Genomic DNA, 17,656 nt, shown 5'->3' with positions numbered 1-17,656 from the left:
TTTAAGTCCCACTTTGACAAAGCCCTGGCTGGGATGATTTAGTTGGGGTTGACTCTGCTTTGGGAAGGGGGCTGGACTTGATGACCTCCTGAGGTCTCTGCCAGCCCTCAGATGCTATGAACATGTACCTTAATTTGACCTTTCCCTGTAGTATAGACCTGCCCTGACTGTCAACTCCTGGCACCAGCATGTATAATAAAATACCCTCAGTGACCCCTGTGGAAAGGAGGTGCTGATGGGGAGTTCTAGATGCTCCCGTTTTGCTCATGCAGCCCTCGACCGGCACTCTACACGACTCGCTGCCTGGAATTCCCTAGCCTGTGATGTACAGGAGGCCAGATGAGAAGATCCAACAGTCCCTTCTGGCCGGAACCTATTTACAGCAGCCAGTGAGTGGTGCGTCTCACGAGGGACGAAAAGCCACATTCGGGCTTTTGGATCCCCTCGGCACCTTCACGCAGGAGGTCGTCACTAGTTTTCGTTCCTTTTTTTCCCTAGACGTGGGAGCAGACGGTAGCTAGCGTACAGCATTCTTGCTCCCTCATAAATGCTCCTCCAGTTTCCGCCAGGCGAGGCTCTTGTCCTGGGTGGTCAGTGTGGGAGCAGTGCCTAATGGGACACTCATTAACTGGTGGCTGCTAACTTCGCTCCAGATAAACATGACCAGAGAGCACTGAGCTCTGCGATTCCCACGTCCCCTCTTCTCCTGGGCTTTTTTCCATTGGGAGGTGTGTGTGTGTGTGCGTGTGTTTGTGCATGTCTGTTAGGTTTAGCATGCCCCTTTAGAACTGTGATTCTCACTGGACAAAGGGATGCTAATTAGCTCCCCCTACTGTTCTCTTTTGTTGAGGACTAGCTCCCACACCAGCCCTTGGCAGGCCTGCGTGCGGCAGAGGGAGCTCCTTGTTGTAGCGAGCGGTAGCCCAGTGGGGGAATGTAATGTACCCAGGGGAGGGGAAAAAAACCCACCAGGGCTGCTCGCTGCCAACCCCCAGACATTGCTGATGTCCTGTGGCCGGCAGCTGTTTCCAAAGCCTCCCACAGCCAGGAGAGATGCCACGGATTTTCCACCCCCTCTCCAACCCACTCCCATCCCACTCATTTTGCTCATTGGAAAACGTGCCGAGGAGAAATGCCAAGCCAGGAGATCAGGGTTGAAAGAGAGGAGCCACGACACAATAGTTTCTGCAGCTACAGCCTTCCCCGCTGCCCTTTACCAGTTAGAGGCCACCACTTCCAGGCTTTGCCAGCTCGAGAGCTGTTTATAGAGGGTACCTCAAGTACCCCCGTGAAATATTGCTGACGGAGAGCCCTGGGCTGACTCCACTGGAGTTGCAAGTGATCTTATTATATGTCCAAAGCTAGCACGCATAGGAGGCTAGGAATGTAGGATTTGTCTTCTCGGGCGTCTCTCTCTCCAGATTGATCTCTGGCCTCTGGTGCTGGGGGAAAGGAGAGAGCTGGGTATAGACTCCTCCTCCTCATTTGCATTCCTGCACAACCTGCTTCCCTTTCAGATCAGGGGGGTTGTGCTCGAGCTGTGGCTCACAGGAAGATGCTAACGTCAAACGGAATCCATCTACATGGCACACACGCCCGGGCTCTAGTTCAGGTTTGAGACCAAGCCCCACTGCTGTCCACATACAAATCAGCCTAACCCATGTCAGCAAGCTCCTAGGACCTTGCCCAGGGGGGCAGGGGGTAAGGTCAAAGCCCACATGAAGAGGTGGGACTTCTTCACATAGTGGGCAGTCGGCCTGTGGAACCCCTCACCATGGGATGTTGCAAAGGCCAAGACTAGAACAGGGCTCAAAAAAAGAACTAGATAAACTCATGGAGGACAGGTCTGGCTATTAGCCAAAATGGTCAGGGATTCAAATCTCATGCGCCAGGAGTCCCTAAACTTCCAGCTACCAGAAACTGAGACTAGATGAGAGGGGATGGATCACTCTGAAATGTCTGCCACTGGCCAGGGCCAGAGATGGGATACTGGGCAAGGTGGACCATTGCTCCAACCCAGGCTGGCTGTTCTCATGTGGATGCAGCTCAAGGTGCAGATCCAAGTTTGAAGGTGTGCACAATGCAATAGACACATGCTAGAAAAGCTGTGAGACCTGGGTCCAGACATTATAAACCTAGGTTTACCATGCACTGTGGATGCTCAGTTATGGGCTTGAAAACAAGTGTGGGTCCCAAAGGCCTGAGCTTAGTGTGAAATATAGACAGACTCATAGCCACTTATGTAATCCTACAAATGGTGATAACCTTTCTTCCTACCTTCCTTCTTCCAGGAGCCGCTATCTCCTGAAGCCTTTCCCCAGTTCCCACTTCAACACACAACACCAGTTTACTGCTGTATACAGATGAGACTGTTGCCTGACTACCAGAGCGGCCTCTGTTTCATCTAGCATGAAGAATGGAGAGGATACAGCTAGATCAGGGACACAAGGCTGGTGGCTTGCATTTATTCACCTGTATGGCCAAGTGCAACTGGTACAGAGAGATCTTTCCCTCCTGCTCCTTTTCGCATAGTTACAGGGTACAGTTTGTTGTTGATACCTTGGCAGCTTCCCAAATTGCCGTTACCATGGAGATGAAAGGGGTGTGGTGGGAAATCAGGTCCTCCTGGGAAACTTTGCATCAGATAGAGACAGAGATTTTTCATCCAGTCTCCTAATTGTAACATACTGGCCGTGTCTACTCTAGCCAAAACTTTGATATGGCCATGCATATGGCCATTTCGAAGTTTACTAATGAAGTGCTGAAATACATATTCAGCGCCTCATTAGCTTGTGGGTGGCCGCGGCACTTTGAAATTGACGCGGCTCGCTGACACTCGGCTCATCCAGATGGGGCTCCTCTACGAAAGTACCCCAGCAACTTCGAAGGCCCTTTATTGCCATCTGCTCATAGGAATAAGAAGACTTCGAAGTAGCTGGGGTCCTTCGAAAAAGAGCCCTGCCGGGACGAGCCGCACAGCGGCGAGCCGTGTCAATTTCGAAGTGCTGCAGCCACCCGCATGCTAATGAGGTGCTGAATATGTATTTCAGCACTTCATTAGTAAACTTCGAAATGGACATTCGCATGGCAATTTCGAAGTTTTTGGCTAGTGTAGACGTAGCCACTAACTTCCTTGAAAAAATCAGTGTCTGATGGCTCTCTGCTAATGCACTATTGTCGAGGTGGAAAAGTCTGATCCAGGATGTGGAGGTAGAGGGTGGGGAGTGGGAGGTAAGGCATTTGGCACAAGACAAATGAGATATTGGTGTGTCGCCAAGAAAATAATAGTGAGGTTGTCTAAATGCATTAATCTTAGCACTGCAGCTTCTTGCGAGTGTGATCGGTTCAGCACAGGGGCAGAACTCTTCTGTCAAAAGCAAGGGACTTGGTCTGGCTGAGTAATGTGAACTGACGAAATAAGGAAATCTATGGTTTGGAATCCAGCATTCTGCTACCCATCTAAATGATAAGACATGGTGGTCACTTATCACTGCTGGAAGAAACTTCCCAAAGATGGGCTTGCATCATTTCTGTGTCTGCTAAGATGTCTGCAGTATCGGCCCAGCCGTGCTTGCTGTCAGACTGAGGTTGGGCCAGAATCATCTTTTTCACACTTGGGTTTCCATGATAGGGTTGGGACCCCATTGCAGATCACAGGAACTCATTCATTCACAGCTTCCCCTGGCCTTGGCCACCCACATGTTAGTTCGTGCAGTCTCTGGAAGTTAGGGTGCTTTCCATGCTAATAAGGAGGCCATCGTACAGCATTGAAAGAGGCAAGGCTCATGCAACGTTAGTCTCCTTGCTGGGTATGGGTAATGTTTCCAAATTTTAAAACCAGCAGGAAATAATCAGCAAGTCACGTCCCTGGCTTTGGAGCTAGGCTTCTGTCATATGCATGTTAGCAGGCATGATGGCAAGGAATTTTTTCTGCAGCACAGGCTATTGCAACAAGGTCCCCCAAAGAATTTACGGCTCCAAACCGCTGAGCCTCCCATTAGGTCCCCATTGAGTTTGATATACGCCCGGAGAGGGCACCACCGGCAGGAGCGGACGCCTGACAAGGCAACACGCGCCCACGCAAACACACCCGCGCCCAGGCAAACACAAGAGACGCACAAAAAGGGACGTGGTGACTTTCAAAGGTTGCACAAGTGTTAAACTCTAATAAACAAGCTCCATTCAGGAAGGCTGAAAGAATCCAAGGCCTCTTCAACAAAGCATTTAATCCAGTTTGCCACGACCTTTGACCTTATTAGGGGTCGCAGTGACCCTAATCCAATCAGATTGATTAACTGAAGCAGAGACCCCCATAAGCCGGCCCCCCTCTGTCCTCTCCTATTGAGCCCTGACCAAACAGTGGGAGAGACGTGCCGTATTTACACCACAATGGACCTGCATTGAGAACCTGTTTCATTACAGGGTGACTTAAACTCCCATTACTCGATCAATGTATCATTCTTCAATAGTTCATTAAAAGCTGCTCCTCCACAATAACTAGTAGCCATTTCTCAGTCCAGCTGGCAGGTTTAGAGCCCCAGCCAGTCTTTTGCAGTTGGGGTGGGAGGGAGTGAAAGAAGAGGATGGACAAGGGCTCCCTTTTTAAATTTAAACGAACAGGAGGCTTAAATAGTTCGAGGTAATTTACTTTTATTGAAAGTGGGGGGAGGAAACTTTTATTCTGGGTTAATTATGTGCTGAGGTCTCTTAAAGACAGAGGGAACCTCAGAAGATTTCAGGTTTTGCTTTTTTATTTCCCGTCTTTTGTTTTGTTTTGTTTTTTGGCTTTTGTTCCTGTTGAGTCCTGTTTTTTTTTGCCCGAGAGCATTTCAAATTGAATTCAAATTCACATGGTGTTGGGAGTCTGAAATGAACAACGCAGACTAACACCGTCTTGGCACTGATGCCTTCTAAAAGCACAGATAGACAGACACAATCCTTAACAGAACCATAGGCTTTAGAGATGGAAAAGAACTATTAGATTAATTAGTCTATCCTCTGTTGCTTAGGCAGGATTGCTCCTTACCAAATATTCTCGAAACTATACCCAGTCCAGTTTTTGGTCCTCAGGAAAACAAAAGATACAACTGGCTTCCGGTGGATGAATCTCACCTCTTAGCTAAGCCATTGTGTGTGACTCATAAGTATAAAACTATTTTGGTAACTTTAAAGCACACTTCCAAGGCCAAATTCAACTTTCAGTTAAGTGAGAACCACGTAACATCTGGCACAATGAGCTACAGGCTGAACCTCTCTAATCCAGAACTTCCTCATCTGGTTACATCTGGAATCCGACATGACTTTAATTGGCCAGATGACCACATATCATTGGTGTAGCCAAGTTTCCCGTGGTCCCATAAAATTTATTTCCAGCCACCAGTCCTGCCTTTCAGTGTTCTTTGCTGTTGTTTAGCTCTAGTTTACCCCTATGTGTCTTCTAAGAGCCCAGTAAGCCATGGAAGCATTGGTAACACTGCTGGACCATACTGACCTCCCATGGTCTGGCAAATTCTCTCATTCGGCACCAGGCAGGTCCTGAGGATGGCCGATGAGAGAGGTTCAGCCTGTACAAACAAAAGGATTTCCACTAGCATCAGGAGTAGGATCTGGGCACTAACAATGTTACAGGACAAATGCTTTAGTAAAGTTTTTTTTTTTCCCACAAATGGTAGATTAAAAAGGTGTGGATGTTATACTGACTGGTGCACCAGGATCACTCCTTACCTAACCCTAATCCTAAATTAGACGTAGACAGCACAGGGGAGTGGATGCAGATTGGCGTAAGTGAAGCCCCTTTGCAGTCTGCCGGCGGTAGCTCTCCTATGGTTCCATTTAGTGCACTTAGTGGAGCTGTGCTAAACCAAATGCTCCAGGTGCTGCTGCAGTTGCGTGAAGTAAGGGAAGTTGTTTGGAGAACTTCTCCCACCGACCTCCTGCTGTGGGGATGGCAGCAAAAATTGGTGTTGTAGTATATCTTTTATATTGTTGCAAAGATAGGTGTTCAAAAGATATCTCTGGCATCTGATTAAATATACCTTTCATAAGGTATATTTACCTCCAAAATATCTGTTAGTCTATAAGGTGCCACAAGACTTCTTGTTGTTCTCGAAGCTACAGGCTAACATGGGCTACTCTGTAATAACTTTCATAAGGGTACATCTACACTTACCGGAAGATCAATACAGTGGTGGTCGATCTTCTGGGGTGCGATTTAGTGTACCTAGTGAGGCCACACTAAATTGAACCATTAGGGCTCCACCGTTGACTCTGGTACTCCTATCGATCACAAGGAGTAAGGGAAGCTGACAGGAGAATTTCTCCCATTGACCTTCTGCTGTGGGGCTGGCAGAAGACATTGATTTTGAATACATCAACTCCAGCTACACAATTCACGCAGCTGAAGTTGTGTATCTTAAATTGATTTTCCCCAGTACTGTAGACCTGGCCTTAGACACTACTTATATTCTTCAAGTTTTAAAACACAAGTAAACTTTTACAATTACACAATAAAATTAAGTTCATAATATCACAGCTGGTCTTTCATTCCATTTCATTTCATCCTTATCTCTCACTGGCTGAATGGATAAAAGAGTTCTCAGAAATTCTGGAAGGTTCTCCAAGATTCTACAACGGTCCAGAACATTCTAGGAAGTTAGCGAAAAATGAACCCACATATAGAATACTAGAAACATGCTACTTGAAACATTCCACTTCCCCTTTTCTCACCACCACCACCACCAGTTCCCAACAAATGGTGCTCCCAAATCTGGCACCTCAGATAGTGGCCTGGATCAGTAGTAGGCATCCTTCAGTCTGCATAGACTATGGATCGCGCCCTTAAAAGTTTCAATTGAAGACTTCATTTACAGCATCTATTGTGACTATAGAGACCCACACGAGAGTGACAGTCCTTACTGCATCTCTTGCAGATGTAGTGGGTGTCTGGCAAGTCCTTATTGTGCTTTCTGTGTGCTCGCTTCTCCTCTGCTAGCTGTCTGATCCTCATCTTGCCCTTCTGAAGGCCCTTGTGTAACCCCTGCCTCCATCTGCTGCGGTCGTCTGCTAGTTCTTCCCAGTTGTCCAGCTCGATGTCTACCTCTCTGGGGTCTCTCTTGCAGACATCTTTGTAACGCAACTGGGGGCGTCCGGGAGGTCTTTTGCCAGAGGCTAGCTCACCATACAGGATGTCTTTTGGAATCCTTCCATCATTCATCCTGTGGACGTGGCCAAGCCAGCGGAGCCGACGCTGCCTGAGGAGGGTGTGCATGGTTGGGATTCCAGCTTGCTCGAGGATGGCTGTGTTGGTAACTCTGTCCTTCCATGATATTCCAAGGATGTGCCTGAGGCAGCACAAGTGGAAGACGTTCAGCCTCTTTTCCTGGCGGGCATACAGGGTCCAAGTCTCGCTGCCATAAAGGAGGGTGCTGAGGATGCAGGCTCTGTAGACTTGCATTTTGGTGTGAGTGTACAGCTTGTTGTTATTCCACACTCTCTTGCTGAGTCTGGACAGAGTTGTGGCCGCTTTTCCGATCCTCCTATTTAGCTCAGTGTCCAACGACAGGGTGTCAGTGATGGTGGACCCGAGGTAAACGAACTCGTGGACAACCTCTAACGTATAGTTGTCAATGCTGATGGATGGGCATTCAGCAACGTCCTGACCGAGTACATTCGTCTTCTTTAGGCTGATGGTAAGCCCAAAGTCCTTGCACGCTTTGGAGAACTGATCCAGCAGTTTTTGAAGCTGGTCTTCTGTGTGAGACACTACAGCAGCATCGTCTGCGAACAGCATGTCTCTGATGAGGACTTCTCGCACCTTAGTCTTAGCTTTCAGCCTTGCAAGGTTAAACAGTTTCCCATCAGATCTTGTGTGCAGCAAGATGCCCTCTGTTGAAGATCCAAAGGCATGCTTCAGGAGGAGTGTGAAAATACCTGCTCATGAACAACTGTACATCTTGGGTGACTTCAGTGCAAGAGTTGGAGCTGATTGGGCCTCATGGCCTTCCTGCTTAGGACACTTCGGTGTGGGAAAAATGAATGACAATGGACAGCGTCTCCTTGAACTGTGCACGTACCACAATCTGTGCATCACAAACATATTCTTCCGAACGAAGCCACAGCACAGAGTGTTGTGGAGACACCCACGCTTGAAGCACTGGCATCAACTTGATGTGGTCATCACTAGGCGTAATAACCTCAAAAATGTCCTTATGACAAGCAGCTATCATAGTGCTGACTGTGATACAGATCACTTGCTAGTTTGCTCCAAACTCAAGCTGAGACCCAAGAAGCTGTACCGCTCTAAACCTGCTGGAAGGCCCCGCATTGACGCCAGAAAGACGGCAAACTTGGAGAAAGCTGTAAAGTTCAGAGAGACCCTCCAGGAAAATCTGCGCAGTGGCCCTTGGGGCGTTGATGCGACATCCAAATGGCAACATCTGAGGGATACAGTTTACAACACGGCCTTGTCGGTGTTTGGAAGAAGAGCTAGAAACACGAATGACTGGTTTGAAGCTAACTCTGATGAAATGATTCCAGTCATTGAAAAGAAGCGTGCTGCACTCCTGGAGTACAAATGCTCACCGAGCCAGAGTACCCAGCAAGCACTTAGAGAGGACAGAAGAACAGTACAGCAGACAGCCAGGCGCTGTGCCAACAACCACTGGCTCCAGCTATGCAGCAGCACCCAGACCTGTGCCGACTTTGGTAATTTCAGAGGAATGTACGAGGGTATGAAGAAGGCATTAGGACCCACCCAGAACAGGATGGCACCTCTGAAATCCAAATCTGGTGAAGTCATCGCTGACAAAGCCAAACAGATGGAGCTCTGGGTTGAGCACTACTCTGAGCTGTACTCACGCAAGAATGTTGTGGTTGACGCAGCCCTTGATGCCGTCGAGCTCCTACCAGTAATGGATGAACTGGATCAAGAACCGACTGTGGATGAACTGAAGAGAGCTATCGACAGCATTGCAGCAGGAAAGGCCCCTGGTCAGGATGGTATACCACCAGAGGTAATCAAATGTGCCGCGGACACACTCCTGGAACCCCTGCATGAGCTACTGTGCCTGTTCTGGAGAGAGGGAGAGGTTCCACAGGATATGCGTGACGCTAACATTGTAACGTTGTATAAGAACAAAGGAGACAGAAGCAACTGCAACAATTACCGTGGAATCTCCCTCCTAAGCGTCACTGGTAAACTGTTCGCTTGCGTCATCCTTGGCAGACTCCAGAAGATTGCTGAGAGGGTGTACCCCAAATCGCAGTGCGGATTCCGCGCAGAGAGGTCTACCATTGACATGGTCTTCTCTCTAAGGCAGCTGCAGGAGAAGTGCAGGGAGCAGAGAAAGCCACTCTACATAGCCTTCATCGACCTGACCAAGACTTTTGACTTGGTCAGCAGGGATGGTCTGTTCAAGCTGCTCCACAAGATAGGCTGTCCTCCACGGTTACTCAAGATGATCCAGTCATTCCACGAAGAGATGAGAGGAACCATCCAATATTACGGCGCATTATCGGATGCTTTCAGAATCAGGAGCGGCGTCAAACAAGGATGCATGCTTGCTCCAACATTGTTTGGGATCTTCTTGGCCTGGATCACTTGCCCCAATATATAGCCCTGGGCAATCGCTAGCATCCAGGATGGACTTATGAAGAACAAATCATGCCAAACCAGTTGGTTTCCTTTTTGGACAAAGAAATATATTTGGTGGATGGGGGAATGTCGTGGACGTAATACACCTGGATCTTGGCAAGGCTTTCTATACAGTCCTACATGATATTCCAGTAAGAAAGCTGCAGAAATGAGGGGTCAACAGGATTACTGCTAAGTGGATACATGATTGGATAAACAACTGTAAAGAAGAGTCATTATTAAAGGAACGATATGGGATTAGAGGAATGTCATAAGTGGAGTTCCACAGGGATTTGTTCTGGGTCCTGTGTCGTTTGACTTCTTTATTAATTCCCTGGACATAGGTATAGTGAGAATACTGATGAAGTTTTCAGACAACACAAAGCGGGGTGGGGTTTTCCAGCCCTTGGGAGGAAAGAGCTGAAATTCAGAGGGGTCTTGATAAAAGGGAGGAACTGAGCTATGGACGAAAAAGGGAAACTCAGCAAAGAGAAACATAAAGTGCCACACTTGGGGAAGAAAAAACAAACGAGCAAATACAGAGGGGAGGAAGGGGAAGCAACTAGCTCGGCAGCAGCTAAAAATAACAACAATAATATGTGGAGATCTACCCATCCCATAGAACTGGAAGGGACTCTGGGAGGTCATCAAGTCCCATCCCCTGCATTCACAGCAGGACCCATACCACCATCCCTGACAGGACACCACTCCTGACAGGTTTCTTTTCCTTTGCCCCACACCCCTAAATAGCCCCCTCAATGACTGCAATCATTACCCTGGCTTTACAAGGCCAATGGGCAAACCACTGAGCTACTCCTACTCCTAAGAAGGAGCTGAGAGTTGTGAAGGAGCCCAGACTAAACAGGAGTCTGCAACATGCCCTGTTACAAAATAAATAAATAATTTTTCAATAATAATATAGGAGATATGCATTTTCTTGAACCAGAAGGGACCTTGGGTGGTCATCTCATCCGGTCTGTCTTCTTGGCAGGACCAAGCACCATCCCTGATGTTTATTTGCTCCAATCTCTAAGTGGCCTCCTCAAGGATTGAGCTCATAAGCGTGGGTTTGAGTAGGCTGCTGCTCAAGCCACTGAGCTGTCACTACCTCATAGGGCTCAGAAACAATCAAAAGCAATTTTACTTTTCACTGACAGAGGCATGGCACATGGATCACAGGAAGAGATAGTAGGATTCTCCTCAGTGCTGGTTAGGCCTTAGCTGGAGTATTGTGTCCAGTTTTAGTTATCAATCTAAAGAAAGGATATAGAGAAATGGGAAAGGGGCCAGAGATCAGCAAAAAGGGTGATCCAAGGAAGGGAAGGCAAGCCATGTGCAACGGCTGAAGGAACTGGGTATGTTTAATTTGGGAAAGAGGAGATTAAGGGGGGACATGATACCAGTCTTCAGGTACTTAAAGAGTACCTGTGTGAAAGGCTGCCATAAAAAAGATGGAGGAAAGTTGTTCTCTTTGGCCATAGAGGTAAGGGCAAGAAGCCTTGGGTTCAAACTACACCACAGGCACTTCTCACATTAAATCTCAGGGAAAAACCTAAATGTAAAAACATTTGGACAATGGAACGGATGCCCAGAAAGGGTGTGAAATCTCCTTCACTGGAGGTTTTTAAAAGGAAGCTCAATAGCCACCTGTCTGGGGTGGTTTAGATGGACACACCCAAGCCTGGGTCTTAGCAGGGGGTGACTGGATGACCTCCGCAGTCCTTTCAAACCTGGTGGTTGATTCTAGAACCTTCCCCTCCTCACGTACACCACAAGAGGGGCTCCGACTTTAGCCGCTGAGGCCAGGTCCACATTAGACCTGAAAGTCGATTCTAGATACTCAATTCCATTTATGACAGTTGCATTTAGCTGCCATTGACGTATCTAGGCTCAACTTATCAGACCGTCCTGACAGAGGAGGGTCGATGGGAGAAACTGTCCCATCAACCGCCCTTACTCCTCACATAATGAGGATTACCAGGGTCACCTGTTGAGCCCTGAGAGTTCATTTCATGCGTCCCCACTAGGCATGCAAAATCGAACAGCGGAACACTGACCCTGACCAGGACAACTGCCTGGTAAATATCGACATACCCCGAAACTATCAGTGGTAAAATGTGGCTGCCTCACAGGGCCACCATCTGGAAAGATTTTGGCATCACTGGTGAAGAAATTCTAAAGTGATGAGTGTGGCACATATACCAAGCGAGTTTCAGGTTGATTCCCACCTAGAGTGTGCTTCTTTATGGGAAAAACAAAAGGAAAAAACAAAACAGCCCAAACAGCCCTTCTTACTTAGCCAGACAGACTGAGATCTAGATCCCCCCCTGGTGTAATTGGGAATTGCTTCAGTGTTCTCATTTTAGCACTTACAACTTCAATGGAGCAGGGCTGGCTGACACCAGCTAAGGATCTGGCCCCACTGACTGAAGTGTGGCAGTGCTGATTTACATCAGCTGAAGACTTGGCCCCACAGACTGCAATGGGGCAGGGCTGATTTACCCCATCCAAGGACCTGGTCCCACTGATTGCAATGGGGCAGGGCTGATTTACCCCAGCTGAGGATCTGGCCCCACTGACTGCAATAGGAAGCTAAATTTGGTTCCTAGGTTGCTTGGCTTGTAAGCTGTGAAATCCAGTTGTTTTTTTTTTTTTTTTTTTTTGCTAGTAGCTCAAATACGTTCCTCCCCTGGGGGATCTGCACAAGAATGTGGCTGAGCTGTTCCTTCCCACCCCCCACTGCTCCCCTGCCTGCCTCCTGCAATAGGTGAAGCCAAACTGAAGGATGGTTAGATTTTCCCTCGAGGAACAACATTCTTCAGTTATGAAATCGGCCCAGCCTCCTTTGCTTAGCTGAGCCTGGCAGGATCCTGGCCCCCTCCTGCCATGCACAAACCTGAGTCCTTTCGTGGGAGCTGCAGGTGCTGGCCACACGCTCCCTGCACAACGTACAACCAAAGAGGTATCGGAAGGCCGAGGGGGGCAGTACAGCATGTGCCTGTGTGGGACCCTCAGCAGACCAGCCTATGCAGCCCTGCAGGTGCATGAAGAGGAAGTTTGGGTGCTGGTTTATCATGTTTTCTAGGGCTCCTCCAATGTCATCCCTTAGCGTTGATGTTTTGAGGGCCCCCCATGAGCTTGGGCCCCCTTTCCACCCTTCTCATCAGCCCTCTTGCCTCCAGTATTGTTACTGGTGCTAACTAGACCAAAGCCAGACTGGGTATCTCTCCATAGGGCTGCAGGCACCCCTGTGATGGCAGCACGGCACCCCCAGGGAGAAGCAACGTGATATTTATGAAGGTATCTGGAACCAGGGATGTCTGGTGCAACGAAGACACTGGTCTGGGATTCAGCAAACCTGAGTTCAGGTCCCAGATGCCTTGAGGAACCTTGGTCAAGTCACATATGTCTTGCCTACACTAGAAAGTTCAGCCTCCTTAGAGTGGCTGACATTAGATCAGTATGAAGGTGCTCTCTACCGGCACAGCTACTCCATAGGGGTCAACAAATCCTGGCACGCAAGCTGATTTTTATTCACAAGTGAGGTGGGAGCTCAGTCCTGCCCCTGCTCCCCCATGTAGCCAGGAACTTGCTGAAAGCCAGGTTGCCTGTGGATTAGCAAAAGACCAGCTAATGCTACCAACTGTTGTAAGTAGAACTGTTAGTGACTTTAAAAAATTTCACTGGAACTCGGACTGTAGACAGAGGTCAAAAAGTCAAATGTTGGCACTGTCATAAGGCAAGGGGTGTCACTATTCTGATCTCACCTTTATAAGGTCACCAACCTTTTGCCAGTATAACCAGTTTGGGAAAAATCACTCCTCCAATCAACATAGGCTTACCAATAAAAAAAGAAGAAGACGTGGATTAGACTTTAATACGCAGTGCCTGAGTTCTCCCTCTGTAATCTGTGGATAACAACACTAACTTTTCTGTTAGTCTGTAAGGTGCCACAGGACCCTTTGTTGCTGTTACGGATCCAGACTAACACGGCTACCCCTCCGATACTTAACACTTCCTTTGGCTTTCTTTTTCCTGGAGAGAAAGAGATGGCATTGTGTGTGTGTGTGCGTGTGTGTACAATGCCAGAGCTCTGGAGAAGCTTGAAAGCTGCTCTCTTTCACCAACAGAAGTTGGTTCAGTCAAAGTGACTGCATCACCCACCTTGTCTCTCTGCAATCACTAACGAAACAGGCTTTGCTTTTAGTATACTGCTGCGATGCACTCTGAGAAATCCATACAATTCGCCACAACAGGATCCAAAGCTCCTCTGAATTACACAGCAGGGTAAAGACAATGTCTCTCTACACCTTCTGATTGCAAGTGGCAGGCGAGCTTGGCCTGAGGTGAACTCATGAGCTCAGCCACCTAAACAAACTTTAGAATGGTCTCCCTGAAATGTATCCTAGAGGCTGCCTTCAACAGCTGACACAAGGTCAACTGGTATTGCTCTGGCTTTCAGACAAGCTAATTTCTATGGGAGGAGCGTCGGCCCTTTTGGGAGCCTGTAACAGTACCTTTAATTGCACACCAAAAGGATTACTTCCAGGCCTGTACTGCTGCTATCCTGAAGGCGCATCAGGCTTTGCTGGACTATCTTATACAGCACTGAGCAGGGCGTCCAGCTGCATTACCTCTGGAGAGGTCAAGTGCAAAGCAAGCTTGCCTTTCACCTTGTCTTTGAACTTATTTGTACTAATGTAAAACTAAGGGCCTGATCCGGTTCCCACTGCAAAGCACAAAAAAAATACTCGCCTTTGCTCCTTAACAGACTTCTAACATATGACACATGGCATGGTCCTGGTCCCATTCAAGTCAATGGAAAGCGTTCCAAATATCCAAGTAGCTAGCTGTCAGCCACCATCAAACCCTAGACACTAGAAACACAATCAGCTCTAGAAGGGAAATCCATGAAACCTGGGCTATTAGCTGACTCCTGTTTTGATATCATTGAGGGTAGTTTTAAATAAGATCTGGCCCTCACAATCAGCACCACAAGGCTCAGGTAGGTGACTCCCAACCACTCAGTAGATGGCTATGTATCCTTTGCAGACAATCTTATGGGTGGGATTCAGCCTGCCTGACAGCATGGAAGGTCAACCCAGCCTGCAATCTCTGGGAATGCAAAAAGCATAGCATGAAATGACATTTAATTGGAATGGAACCCAGGGGTCAAGGGCTAGCAATAGAAACAGCTTCTACTCAAACCATCCAAACCTATGGGTGAAGACGAGACGACTCAAGGCCCTGGCAATGCCAGCTCTCTACATCTCTTGTTCAACTCCAGCCCTGCATTGCCAGTGAGTGAAAGTCGTTGCCATTTGAGGCATGTTCAGTAACCTGTATGAAGGAGCTGGGAGGTCTCAGCCCTCAACCCGGTTGGTCGCTGTTGTTGGCCAACTCATTGGAGAGGCCCAGGGCTGAACGGGTGTTGCGAATGACATCTTCTCTGCTCTAACAGTGGGTCCTCTGGGTCAGGACAGACGCCCATAAGTGGGATGCTAGGTAGACAAAGGCTGCATGGCATGTGCTCTGTTTGTCCTCCAGCAAACAAAAGGGTCCCATTCTCCAGGGCTTCCTGCGTGGTACTTTACACCAGCCCAAAAGAAAGGTCATGACAAATGACACCACTTACAAGATGGACTTCAACATGTATTTGCCGCTAATCGTCCACATGCATCACCCTCTCTCCCCTTATAGCTCAGGACTCACCTTTATCGAGCACGGGCCCAAATATGGCCAGACTGTCGTTGACAGTGGTGCAATTCCACCTCCTCCCACGGAACTGGTGCTGGCACTCCTGGATCCCGATCTTGACCCCTTCTGCCACGCTGGGCATGATTTCCACGTAGTTCCGACAGAAGCGCAGCTGCTTCGGGACCAGCCCTGGGATGCTGCCACAGAGGATGGGTTGAGTCCCCAGGGAGGAATACTGGTGACCAATGGCCAAGGACCTAGAAGAGAAAACAGAACAGTAGATTTCAGGCTAATCCTGCTCCTTGTACTGCAGGTTACCCCTCACAGCTTTGGGGACAGCAAAGCAATATTTTCAGTTCCTCAGCTCTCTCACCTCACCAACAAATGCCCCAGCTGCTGATTCCTCCCCAGAGAATGAAGTCATTTACCTATTTAAGCCTTCCACAATGGTGGACAAAAAGTCCCATACTAGCTCTTTCTATAAGCTAAGTTTTGTCCATATGGGGAAACTTGAGAGAGCTAATCTGAACTGACTTTTAAACTGGACTACTTAAACTGCCTTAAAGTCCTTTGCAGACATACTTTTTCAGAATTAAAGTAATGTATATTAAGGCCTTGTCTACACTTAAAAATAAGGTGAATTTAAGGTTGGTCAGGGATGTGAAAACCCTACACCTTTGAGTGGCATTGAAGTCCCTGCGTAGACAGCCCTAGGTTGACAGAAGGATTCTGTAGACCTAGCTACAACCTTTCAAGAAGGTAGATGACCTATGGCAATGGAAGAATCTCTTCTGTCAATGTAGCTAGAGTCTATGCAAAAGTACTCACAGCTGCAATAGCCCAGCTGTGCCACTGTAGGGTATGTCTACACTACACCAGTCTGTTGACAGAAGTTACTTCCGTTGGCAGATCACGGCCCCACACAAAAGCGGATCGCTCTGTCAACGTGCTTTGTTGGCACAGAGTAGCCGGACTGCCTGGCTACTCTCTCGACACAACAGCTAACTGGAAGCACAACAGCCCAGTGACTGGGAAGCCCCCTCTGTCATCAGACCCTCCCCTCTCCCCCCTATCCCCCCCAGAGCATCCACAAAGCTTTTTTTGTAAATAGACTCTGTTGAGAAAAGAGTTTTGCCTCATGGGGGCAGAGGCAGAAGACTGCCAGCAAAAGTAGAATGTATTTTTAGCGTGGACGCTCCGCAAGTTTTGTTGACAAAATTCTCTAGTGTAGACACAGCCTATGCAGTGTTTTATGTGTACACTAGCCTTATGTTTAGCTACTAAAGTGAATTAACACTACTTTCACTCTGAATGAGACAACTGTCCACTCAGGATTTAGTGCTGTTATTGAATCCACTTTGAATCCACACATTTAATTAATTCAGATTAACTCCAATGACTGTCCCTGTGTAGAAAGACTGCTAAACTCCTTTCCACTCACTGCTCTGGTCTATCACAATCATTCCCCCTTTTCCATGGACACGCAATTCACGTAATCACCGTTTCTTTGTCACCGGAAAGGTTAGAAACTTTTTGTGTGAAGAATTGGACGTTGAGTATAATTCTGCGAGCTGGGGTGGGATTTCCTGGCAAATCCATTGGCCATGGAAGGCACAATTGTAGCCAGTCAATACTGAAGTTAGGAGTAGAGAAGAGGATAATGGCAGTAATGGAGAAGCGCACACTCTGGCTTGCTGGAGAGTGCACCAAGATGTTAGGCATTCTATGGTCCACCTGGATTCATGTCTCACAACTGGGGCCTTAGAAACACCATTCCACTCACTGTGGCACAGATGGGATGAAAAGAATTGAATCTGAGCTGCCATCTGCAGATGTTTGGAGTGTACTTTCTCCCACATGGTTTGCAATGATGCCTTTTATTTTTTAATTTTTTTTTTTGCGGCAAAGCTGTTGATGCTAAGTTACCTAACAGGCAGATTGGGTTGTGCTGATGCTAGCTATGGAAAGAAACAACACAGAAGCCAGGCGGTTCTCTCATCCCTTATGATCGTTTGTTATCCACAAATATATAGAATTCAGTGATAATAACACAATTAATTCTGTGTTCTGAAGAGTCAATATTTGAGTATTCGCGACTTCTGCTGACCTTAAATCTCTGAATTTATTTTGTTAAAATTGAAAAAGGACGTTTTCTCAGAAATGGTCCTGGATAGCAGAATGCTTGAGATTATCCGAAAGAGCACCAAGGTATGCACATTTATAAGTGCTTGTCTGAACAGGTACGGTTTGCAAAGTATCCAGATGTCATAATAACCAGAGTGCAAGTGGAATCCACTTTTTACGGTGCAAGGCATGGGGATGTCAGGG

At 47.7% G+C, this 17,656-nt stretch overlaps 1 protein-coding gene across 1 annotated transcript in view; it reads right to left on the bottom strand.

The window, feature by feature from the left end:
- Positions 1–17,656, bottom strand: part of WNT3A (Wnt family member 3A) — a 141,053-nt gene that overhangs the window by 52,663 nt on the left and 70,734 nt on the right. Inside the window, exon 2 of the mRNA XM_074986353.1 lies at positions 15,344–15,585. Coding sequence (XP_074842454.1) covers positions 15,344–15,585 — 242 coding nt within the window. The remainder of the gene's footprint in view (positions 1–15,343; positions 15,586–17,656) is intronic.

Source organism: Carettochelys insculpta, chromosome 2 (genome assembly GCF_033958435.1).
Source record: "Carettochelys insculpta isolate YL-2023 chromosome 2, ASM3395843v1, whole genome shotgun sequence".
NCBI classification, from domain to species: Eukaryota; Metazoa; Chordata; order Testudines; family Carettochelyidae; genus Carettochelys; species Carettochelys insculpta.
The sequence above is the reverse complement of the archived record's forward strand: the minus strand, read 5'-3'. Positions and strand labels throughout refer to the sequence as shown.